This window comes from Triticum dicoccoides, chromosome 3B (assembly GCF_002162155.2).
Source record: "Triticum dicoccoides isolate Atlit2015 ecotype Zavitan chromosome 3B, WEW_v2.0, whole genome shotgun sequence".
Classification (NCBI taxonomy): Eukaryota; Viridiplantae; Streptophyta; class Magnoliopsida; order Poales; family Poaceae; genus Triticum; species Triticum dicoccoides.
This window is the reverse complement of record NC_041385.1, coordinates 284,813,125-284,824,716: the sequence shown is the minus strand read 5'-3', so window position 1 is coordinate 284,824,716 and position 11,592 is coordinate 284,813,125. Positions and strand designations below refer to the sequence as shown.

Here is an 11,592-nt window from a genome sequence, read left to right as displayed (position 1 = left end):
TTAGAGACTCAAGGCTCCGGGAAGAAGAGGGTGGGAGGGCGGGAAAACAAAGGCAACTTTGAAAGGGAAACGATGAATATCTTGAAGAGAAAACACCGGTTGAAATCATTGAGGAAAAAAAACAAAGACTTCGCACGAGTAGGAAGGATACTCGATTAGGGACTCCGGCTCCGAGGAGAAAAAGGGTGGGCGGGTGGGAAAAGAAAACAACTGAGGACAGAGAAACAACTTCGTTGAGAGCGGACTGAGGATTGAACTTGGCAAAGATGAAGAGGCTCGAGTCAACTTGACGAGAAATGCACCGGATGAAAAGAGATGAGAACCAACGATCGGAAAACCAACTGCGTGATACTAAAGAAAAATTTGAAGGGGAAGAGGAGTAATTCAAAACACCTACGTCAAGATTCCTCACCAGAGTGACGAAGGGGCTGAGGAGTAAAAATAATTCCTACTCTCCGATATAACTAGACTCAGAAAACAGTTTTCTTCTAGACCCAACAACGGCCAAACTACAAGATCAATCAAGGGGGCTCCTAAGGTCGGTCGAGGCTCTGATACCAACTTGTCACGCCCAATATGCGACACTATCCTAAAGAGACTCGAAGGTCCCACTAAGGATAGAACCGCATATTGAAACGCTTTTGCAAGGTGGATATCATTACATCAACATTACATAATAGACGGGGATACATACAAGAGGCAAACAATGCCACATGAATACAACAATATATCATACACAATATCAACATCCGACTACAGATGAAACACAAACAGAAGCTCAAACAACATCCACCCTGCTAGCCCAGGCTGCCGACCTGGAACCTATCCCCTGATCGAAGAAGAAGCAGAAGAAGAACTCCAAGACAAGCAAACATCGCTCTCGCGTCATGATCATCGCATAACCTGTATCTGGTGTCAAGTTATCTACAACCGAACATTAACAAATTCCCATCTGCCACATAACTGTGGGCACGGCTTTCGAAAGTTTATACCCTGCAGGGGTGTCCCAACTTAGCCCATGATAAGCTCTCGCGATCAATGAAGGATATACCTTCTCCCAGGAAGACCCGATCAGACTCGGAATCCCGATTTACAAGACATTTCGACAATGGTAAAACAAGACCAGCCAGACCGCCCGATGCACCGACAATCCCGATAGGAGCTGCATATATCTCGTTCTCAGGGCAACACCGGATGAACACTACGTACAACTAAAACCAGACCTCAAGTTTCCCCGAGCTGGCGCTGCAAGTGGCTCTGGTTCGGACCAACACTTAGACAAGCATTGGCCCGGGGGGGCTATAATAAAGATGACCCTTGGGTTAATTACTCCCAAGGGAAATGTAGGTGGTGGTGAGGCAAATGGTAAAACCAATGTTGGGCCTTGCTGGAGGAGTTTTATTCAAAGCAAACTGTCAAGGGGGTCCCATAAATCAACCAACCGCGTAAGGAACGCAAAATCCGGAAACATAATACCGATATGACGAAAACTAGGCAGCAAGAGTGGAACAAAACACCAGGCATAAGGCCGAGCCTTCCACCCTTTACCAAGTATATAGATGCATTAATAATACTAGTTGACCCGTTGCGCCAAATGGCGCAGAGACCCGCTGAAGACATGCTATCGATGAAAATAGTTTCATGCTGCAAGGACCTTTTGCTAAATCATGCTTTTTTTAAACATGTTTATTACGTTGTGAAATAATAATATGGAAAAGGGGAAATTGCGTAATATGAATATGTTCAGTTTGAAAATATGCCCACTATGATGAGAGAGTAAAGTTGGCATGGTTGTATTTTTTTGGCAATGGGTTTGAAAAAGGAAAATATTTGTGTGACATGAATAGGTTACTGTAGGCTTGAGCAATCACATAGGACACAAATTGTAACTATTTTTATAAAAAAGAATAGACTTGTCCTTCAAAATATATACTTGAGAAGGTAAACATAGGTGACACAATAAAAAAGAAGGTAAACATAGGTGACACAATAAAACCTGGTTTGATGAACTCTATCGCACACTTTGTGATGTTTGATGAATAAAGCTACAATTCAAAAAAAAGTGACACAATAAAATGTACTTAATACATGATGAACATTTCTTAGAAATAGTGGTCAATTACATCATATAATTTGGTTCTGTACAAAAAAAGTTTCCTGTTTTGTGTATATATCCTAAACACCACCCCTTGCGATGAACTCTTTGTCTTTGTCCACAAATTTGGTTATTCCCCATCCAACATGTCAGTTGCAGTCTCCTGAAGCATAGGAACAACACAAGTTAAAACAATCTGGTCAAACATACACTAAGAATATACTCATGGGCAGTTATAGTGTAGCAGGTTCTATGTAAAGTCAAGTTACCATGTGGTTTTTACGAACCAATGGAGAAAAGCCGAAACACTGACCCAAGAATTAATCTGAGAAGGTCATTCTTCAAGCTGACTCCTAGCAGAAGATGATGCATCTAAGTGAAGTTGCCTGGAGATTTCTTATATGTCCCTTGCTCTCTACTGCAACAGATAGTTGGAATGGCATATAAGATAAGTGTGAGGTACTGACAGAAGCTCACTCTCAAAAGGCACATTCAATATGTGTATGTAATGAAATAGATGTGTTATTAATTAAGTAACCTGAATAAGTTGTTGCATATTTCTTCTAGGGACAACTGTTTATATATTTCTTCTATATCCATTGCTCTCTGATTGAACGATTAGAATGGCAAACAAAGTAATTCTTAGGCATTGATATTACCGACTTACTTGTTCGCAGGCGTATACTGAAATCGAGAGCATAAAGGTAATATGCTATAGCATATATCTGTACTGTAAGTAACAAAAGAGTAGTCTCTTTCCTTTTTTCAACATAACAGTCTACTTATCTGATGCACTTGGGCTAACACGAACATAAGAAAACACCAATGACTAATCATTGGAAGGCAGCATGGCTGAGTCCTACACATGGCTAGTCAAGCCCTCTTGCCAAGCTGGAAAGTTTCTTACAAATGCGGAAATATCCATAAAATTGCATCTCTCCTGTTCTACTCAAATAATATTTTGTATATATCAGAGGTTTCAAAAGCTAGGTACCAGTTAACTCCTATTTGTCTGTTTGTATATATATCATTGGTCTGTTTTATTCTAGAGCCTTACTAACCAAATAAAGATCAAAACTTTGAAGTAAATTCTATGCCTAGAAACCAAATAAGAACTACACTGAAAATATTTATGAACTACTACAACAATTCAGACCATTTTAGACTACTTTAGTATGAGACTGTAATCAAGAATAATGAATGTAGGTGGCTGATATCTTGTTCGAACAATAAAATAAATAAGGACATACAGGTAATGGATTTGACCAACAAAACCAAATACTTCTAGATCTGTACGAACTTCTAAAGAATTGATCAAATCTTAAAAGTTAGAAAGGCTAAGCAGATAGAGTAATGATATGTTACACGAATAAGAAAGCATGTCTGCTGACCATACATAGTAGCTGATTAGCGATGATGCACTCAATGCGAACCAGTGTTTCCATGCCTATCAGGATAAAGGTATTCTTTTCTGCAAGGATAAACATGGAAGTGGAGTGATCAAGCACACCAAAAAGAGTTTTCATGACTTGAAAATAATAAACAGAACATGGAAATAAGTGCTTTGAAACATAGAATTTTGGAGCTGCACAAAAGATGCAGCTGAAGAGGACTCCCCTAAATAAAAACATCAAGCTAAAAAATTAAGCTAGCAAACCAGTCTGACCTATTAGATATGTCACATGGACAGTAGCACCTACATATTGAAGCAACAAAATTGACAAAAAAAATCCCCATATATGAACATCACAATCTGTGGGCATTAACTAAACACAAATTAAACCTAAAAGAAGTCAAATGATAAATCTTCTACAACATTAACACATGGGTGATAACATCAAGAAAACAATGATTGTGTTCACACGAGAGAAATATCACCTTGTTCTTCTTCACCGAATTCTTCTGCTGGATTATTCCTCCTCTTATTTCTCAGATCGGCCGACATCGAATCAGAAGATGGAGCACCTAACAGAGCAGAGCAGGGAAAATCTTTAGGTCTAGTAAAACATTAGCCAAGCGAGTACACAATTTCTTGTCCATTACCTTGAGGAATATGAGATCCAAAAATAATACACTGCGATAAGGTGACCATTATGACAATGTCCATGGACCTGCAAGCACCATTGAGTACAATCACAGAAAAAAATCAAAAATACATTACAGAACAACAGGACATCATCACAATAATACCTTTAATCTAAGAGAATAAATGAATAATACTGAAGAAATAATGGAAGGAGAACCAGACGAACATGTCCAATCAATAATCTACCGCTCGCATTTGTTGACTCTCAAAACTGCCAACAAAACGGTCCCTCCCAACCACTCGGCAGTTGGCACATGCTGGCCACGAGACAGCTAACCGCCAGGATACGTGCAGCTGCTTGGTTTTTCAGGTTGGAATACCTAGTGCCAATAATTGGAGCAACCAACCTTTACAGGATCGAGAAAGGTTTTGCAGGCCAGCAGTACGCGTCATTCTTTTCACCCCTTTTGTTATTATAGATAGTGTAGCATTAATACAAACCACAAACCACTGGCTTTTCAGTCCACTGGTCTGCACCGGCAGCATCGTAAGACGAGGATCACCGCAAACAATACAATCAGAACCAGACCAAAGCCATCATGCATGTCTTGCCATGCCATGCCATGAAGCCCATGGCTGCAATCCCATGGCTCTGACCGGAGCGATCCGCACATTATGTTGAGCTCCTCCCCCAGCTTCAGACAACAGCTGCCCTTCATACGGCTTGCAGGCCGAGCGTCCGGTCCATCCACCCGATGATGTCGGCCGCGATCTCGTCGCGCTCGGGCTCGAAGAGCAGGTCGTGCAGGAACCCCTCGTACAGACGCAGGTCCTTGTGCCTCGACGCGGCCTCCGTGTAGAGCTCCTGTGAAGCCAGCGGGTCCGTCACACGGTCCGCGGTGCCGTGCAGGACCACGAACGGGACCGTCACCTTCTTCAGGTTGTGCAGCAGGTAGGAGGAGATGCGCAGGATCTCATGGCCTGTACGGACCCTGATCGGCACCGTGTAGACCAGCGGGTCAGAGTACTTCGCTAGCAGCGCGGCGGGGTCGCGGGACACAGGGATGCCGCGCTTGTTGGCTCCCTTGAATTGGAACTTGGGTACTATCAGAGAGAATATCGGTGCCACGGCCTGCATTGATTCAGATGAGTCTCAGTGATGAAACGCAACTTGGCATGCAGGTAAAACAAATATGTGTGGCCAATTTTAAGTTTTGGATTTGTGGATGAATTCAAAAGCAGAGCTTCTGAAGTAGCTCTGCTTTTGATATGAGCGTACAATATCAAAATGAGCTCGACTACTGATGCACAAATTGACAGCAGAAACAAACGCGCAATTCCAAGAACATGCACAACTCGGCAGCAAGAACAAATGCGACAGTTCCAGCCTACTGGAAGAATGAGTTCGACTGCTGATGCACAGAAACAAACACGGAAGTTCCTTTTGTGGATAAATTAGGCTATGATCAGAGGCATTAAAATATTTTACAGTTTAGTTTAATGCAACAGAAAATAAGATAATGTCAGATCAGACAAGGCACACTTCTCGCAAAAAAGAGAGAAATCCACACTAAAGAAGCATGTTCCTAGTATGTACCTAGTAAAAAATAGATGCTACTAATCAATATAACTAAACTATTATTCCGTGAGCAAAAGGAAATCATGGATGTAGCTAGAAAGAATACGCATCTGTCCAGAAAAAAGGAAGCAAACCTCAAGCAACAGAAGACCAAGATGCAGCAACACAGGAGATCGTAGAACCTGCTACATAAACAGAGATGAAGCAATCAGAGGAGGTAAAGAGAACTTCATGCCCCAAGGCATTAAAATATTTTACAGTTTGTTTTGCAAGTTCAAAATTGACACCATGGCGGCCCAGAAGCATAGAGTAAAACACCAGCATGCTATGCATGTCTACCATGTTTCACTTTGAAATAAAGCTCGATTGCAACTGAAATATATCTCCTTGTATCTCCTATATCCCACATACCTAGATTAAACCAGCAAGTTAGAATGTTGTTATTTACAAAGAAACACCACAACAACCTAATCAACTATATCCCTTCTTTAATAATTTCCTTTCTTCTCTGTAGTTCTATTTTTTCAACATGGCACAATGATTCATCCCTATTTAAACTTGCACTGAGATCTAAATTTAGTGTGTGGCATATATGTTAATACACCCAGCCTAAAATCTGAGAAGAGCAAAAACAACAAAACGGAGAAAGTTCCCCTCTTTATTCTAAGTTTCGGTGAACTGGCAAACTCATATGTAGGCAACTCAAGTTTTGCGCCTCCTGCAAGAAATGAACTTCCTCAACAACCTCACAAATGTAGGACAAGTCAGCCAAGAAACAAATGCATATCGATGCATGAGCTGAGAAAACGATCATGTACCTTTAGATTCAATGACACAATTATCCTAGAAAGATCTTAAGCCTAGAGAGCCCTTAAACTGAACGAAAAACAGTAAGTCTGGATATCAATCAACGACACAATAGACAGTTTGCTAGCAATCGACAGTGCCGTTGAAAGAATGCCCTTCTCCGCGGTAGCCAAGCAAGCCCATGACATTCTCGTGGTTTAACTTGGACAAGTCTGTTATATGGAAGTACAACTATTGGAGTCAAATATGAACTGAACAATGTGTATTTATTCAAGCTGAAGGTAAAACTGTATATTACGGCTTCCTGTGATGTGATTCGTATTTTTCTAACCATTCCAATCAGTCCATATGTTAACCAAACATTTGACCCCTAATCACAAAGACCGTATGTGCATATAAATAAAACAGATTAAAATCTTCTTAGAGTTACCAAGAGGAGTGAGCAAAGAAGAGGAGAGGTGCAGCGGGGAGAGGACATTTTTAGCACCCTGTGTGTGGGATGTAGGGCACAGAGTTTTCCACCTATCCAAAAATTCAAAAGTTCTATGTTTACTGAATATCATAAAACTGCATTACCGAACAATTTCAGTAAATTATTCTAGTTTCATGGCAACACCACAAAAATCTTACAATCACAAAATTCACTATGCTTTAAAAAGTGTAAAAATTAAAAAGAAAAAATCATGATTCCATAACAACCAACATAAATCAAAGAGAACACAAATCAAAGGAGAACATGATTCCAACATGGTATCCTGTAAGCTTATGGTTAATACGAAAGATTGAGTAAAATGAAGTGTCAACAGAAACAAGATCGGTACTAAATTATTAATTTGCTTACCTGCAATCCATCTTCAGAGATCACCCTAAACAACGGTCGTAACTTCTATATATTAATTCCTCAGTACTTCCATTTTGTAAGATGTTCAAGTATTATATGTACTCGTTAGAAAAATACCCGTGAAAGTACACTGTTCCAAAATGAAACAATAAATTTGACGCAAACTTAATGACAGTCTGAAGCTGAAATCCTACCTTCAGGCTATATACACATTTTATTATGGAATGGTCTGAATCAAAACTACCCTTCTAGGAAAGAAACTCACACAATGAGGATCATTATACACTAAGAGGAAGGACTAAAGGATAAAATGCAGTCAAATAAATATTAACACACAAAGCTCAACCAGAACCAATAGAAGGGGCGGCAAAAGATGTACAGCTCAACTGTACTGAATGTTGGGGTTTTTCCATGGACCGCAAGCTAATATTTTATTTGCCTGAGAAAATTACAGTGATGTTGTCTACACAACACTGATTACTCTTCCACCATGACCAGCTCTTACAGTTCAATGAGATAAATGGCACGAATACATCTATTTAACTATTGCACACAATATATTGAAAATCATCACCACGCTCCATATGTATTATTGGTTGGGCTATACAAAATGTGAAATATGGTCTTGTCTACTGTAATTCAACGACTGGGATTCTAATCATTGTGTTGGATCAATGATACAATTTTGCTAGGTAACACTTCAGTAAACATGAGGAAAGTGCTTGGGGAATTGGACAAAAATAGTACCTTTAGAAAAACTGAAAAGACCTCCAACGCTGGAAATAAGCTCTCCAACCTGTATGCAAAGTTGCAAACACTATTGATTTAATATGAACTGAAACAAAAACATAAATCAAGAGAAGTAAATAAGTGCATACCGGAGCATGCCTAAACACCGTCAGGGTTCGATCTTAAGTCAGGCCTGCTAAACCTCCTACACACACACACACACACACGAAAAGTCGACTTACTAAGGACCGAATGGTTGATTTAGTCTAGCTGAAATTGACACACCAAACTGAGCTACAGATTACAATTCGAAAATGGAAATAGAAATATATATGGTTAATGTGGATGCAACAAAAGAGTTTTTTCTTAGAACAGAAGACCTGACATGGAGAAAGCAAGGTTCAGGAACACAATACAAAGGCATGCACCACTCCCAGTTTATCTGAATCCATAATTGTGCATTTTACAGAAGGTATAAAAATCTCCAGAATGTGCAAAACCTGATCATCCTAACCACTTCATCAGAGTTGGAAAACTATCAATCAAGCTTCAACAGCTCATGGAAAAAAAGAGGTGTAAGTTTTGAAATTCTTTGTTTTACTTATATAGCTGAAAGTTTTAGATACAACTTATGTGTACATAAGGATCTTCACTCAAAAACTAAAGGTACATTCTACGTCAGGTAACAAAACTAAAGCCACTCAATGTGCTTCCACCTTTTTTTATTCTCAACACTGGATCATTAACATTACTCCAGTTATTTCCTTAAACTCAGAATAAGATATGAGAGATCATAGTTATAAATTTTGTCAGGGTAACACAATTACATGAAAGGGTGCACATAGTACCCAACGCTATCACTACAACTGAGCATGAAGGACTGTCGGACGGGGACATTTCTTCAGTATGTATAGTCTGTCTACCCTACAACAGTTAAGCTGCAAAAAAGAAAATTACCAGATGACCAGACCAGAACAAGTGTTCCACAGAACTATTAGAATTATGTAGCATCCACACAGCGAACGATTGAACTCAAAACATTAGTGCAAGCTTTGCCAGCTGCAATTACCTTAAAAAACCAGAGCAATAGGTAATGTGAGCGGTTACTCCACTGCAGATTTTTCAGAGGTCTAGCAAAAGGAAAACCTTCTATTTTCAGATTAAGGTGAAGATGGCTCCTGCAGTTCCGACTGGTTGTTCTGAACTATTTGAGACATCAGCTTAGATATCTCAAAAATAGCAACAGCGATGAAGCAACGAGCAGAACGGAGATGCCGCAACGGATGAGATCATACAACATGTAAAATACAGAAAAGAACTTGTCAGAACACAATCACGGCATGCAACAATGCAGATGGAAGCAAGAAACACTAAGGTGTCATTTCTATAAGGTGTCATATCCTCACAATTAACTTGCAGCAAATATATAGAGTAGTTCTTTTAACAAGAACAAGTTGTAAAACTATATCATAGGTCTATCCTCACATCCGCACCTCTCGTTTTGCATTTGTGATTCTGCATCGACCACCAAGGTAGCATAAAAAAGGTTCGCAAACCAGGATAAACTAAAGCATGCACTTGGAAAGGAAAATCAAATAAACAAAAATGGGCTAGTATACCTATGGATAGGTTAGACAGAGAGTCAGCGAGAACGCCCAACGCTGGCCGAGAACACCCACCCCTATATAACAATCTGGAATTCTGGATGCCTAGTAAAAATCACAAACATGCATCAGACAAGACGCACAAAGAGATAGAAGAGAACCTATGTTTCCTTGGTCCTCCCTACCTTGACCGCTTCAAACTGTGCTGGAATCAATGGTAGGCATGGGGCTGGGCAAGATGGATTGGAAGATGCGCACCTGTTCCTCACCTCGGCCAACCCGTGATGCCTAGCCGTGGTCACTCCTCCCATGCTCGAGGTGCCTTCCACATCTGAGTTGGCTCGCCCAGGAAGAGGACATGCGAGTGTGCTCGTCCGCCAGCGCTGCCTGCGAAGCCGAAGACTTCCTTCCCCTCTTGACACCCTCCGTCCATGGTGGATCCATGGTCAGCGGCGAGCACGAGGCAGTGGGATGAGCTGGCCGCCGGTGACAGAGAAGGAGGTGGAGTGGCGGCGGCCGCTGACAGGGGAGGTGGGAAGGGAGGGGAGACGGAGCGGGAGGGTTGCGGCGGCTATGGGGGTCGAGGAGAAAAGGGGCTAGGGTTTGTGCAGGGGCGGCTGAGGCGAGACGAGGATGGGATTGGGTGCGCGCGCGTGGAGGGGATTGGCCAAATCCTCATGCACGCGGGCGTGGCTTACCCAGCCAACCCGCAAGAAACGAGCCCACCCGTCATAGGCCAGTGGAAATGACCGTGAGGTGAAAATCGAATTTGACTGTTGTGAAGATCCAACGGCTAAAGCGCGTTAGAATGCAGATCGGACAGGGACCAATCGGGGGAGCCTCCTGAAGGTGAGTTGGCTAGCCTCTTTTTTGTTTTAAATAAGAAATATTGTGATATCCCAACATAACCCTGTCCACCATGGAGAAATTTTCAACTTCACCGGCAACTAACAACGCTATAAGAGGGGCTGAGCAAAAGCTGTAACATAGCCAATCAACGGTTTGCTAGGAAGGGTGAAAAGGTTAGAGGCTGACATGGCAAATTAGGAGGCTTGAAGAGCAAACGATAGGTAGCGCAGCAAAGCGATAGGACGAAGCAACTAGCATAGCAATGATAGTAGTGAGATCCAGGGTAGCGGTCCTCTTGTCTGAAATCCCGCTAGGAAGAAGAACGAGTCCATAAAGAAGATGAAGCCACGAAGACGAACCAAGTGTAGACGAACGAATCCTCACGGTCGCAACGAAACGGGAACTATCGAGAAGAAGCGCACAACATGGTAAACACACCACACATAAACAAGACATGATGCACAACCAGGAATGATGCATGACAAAGCTACATGAAGCTACTCATGACAAGAGATGATGCATACAAGAGCAACACATCAAAGCAAGTTTAAATGAGGCCGGAAACAACATCTAACAATTCTGGTAAGTCCTCATATGCAAATTTCGAATTTGGTCCAGATCTGAATAAACCTTATATTCAAGTTGTTAAACAGCAAGTTAAGATGCACAAAGATGATCTACACGAAATTCTAGTCAAGTTACATATAAAGATCATTTAGTTCGGAGCTACGACCTAAAAGATATGAGCAAAACAAGTCAAGTATGGCATTAATGCAAAATGCATACAAACATCAAGCAAACACCTCAAAACAAGGATGCAACATGATAATATAAAAGTACATGCAATTCTAAGCAAGTTTCATATAGAGCACACTCAAAACGGAACAACGGTTCAACACACATGAAACAAGATATAATAATAATCTGTCCAAAAAAGCAATTAGGCATCTTGCAAGCATCAAAACAACATGCTACAGCACCCCAACATAAAAACAAAAGGTATGGACATGATGTACAGGTAAAGCATGACAAAACATGAACACTGAGCTATCTCCAGAAATC

At 41.1% G+C, this 11,592-nt stretch overlaps 1 protein-coding gene across 15 annotated transcripts; it reads right to left on the bottom strand.

The window, feature by feature from the left end:
* Window positions 1-2,076: 2,076 nt before the first annotated feature.
* LOC119275929 (caffeoylshikimate esterase-like) lies at window positions 2,077-10,338 on the bottom strand. 15 transcript variants are annotated; one of them, XM_037556860.1, is made up of 10 exons: window positions 9,940-10,336; window positions 9,697-9,786; window positions 8,227-9,306; window positions 8,096-8,144; window positions 5,835-5,885; window positions 4,139-5,253; window positions 3,974-4,060; window positions 3,487-3,566; window positions 2,365-2,513; window positions 2,077-2,258 (listed from the first exon to the last, which is right to left on the bottom strand). In XM_037556860.1, the coding sequence occupies exons 3-6, from the start codon at window positions 8,232-8,234 to the stop codon at window positions 4,837-4,839; spliced, it is 525 nt and encodes a 174-aa protein (XP_037412757.1). In that variant the 5' UTR covers window positions 8,235-9,306; window positions 9,697-9,786; window positions 9,940-10,336; the 3' UTR covers window positions 2,077-2,258; window positions 2,365-2,513; window positions 3,487-3,566; window positions 3,974-4,060; window positions 4,139-4,836. The 15 variants fall into 15 exon arrangements, 9 of the variants coding, with proteins under 9 accessions (XP_037412757.1, XP_037412760.1, XP_037412755.1 ...); XM_037556863.1 differs by having other exon boundaries at window positions 2,409-2,513; XM_037556858.1 differs by having other exon boundaries at window positions 3,492-3,566.
* Between the last annotated feature and the right edge of the window lie 1,254 nt (window positions 10,339-11,592).

Excerpts from the sequence above, each read along its gene's own strand:
- LOC119275929 (XM_037556860.1), bottom strand. Across the intron at positions 5,886-8,095 it reads TCTTTTCAGTTTTTCTAAAG|CAGGTTCTACGATCTCCTGT; the intron begins GTACTATTTTTG and ends CTGTTTATGTAG. Across the intron at positions 5,254-5,834 it reads TTGGTCTTCTGTTGCTTGAG|GCCGTGGCACCGATATTCTC; the intron begins GTTTGCTTCCTT and ends GAATCAATGCAG.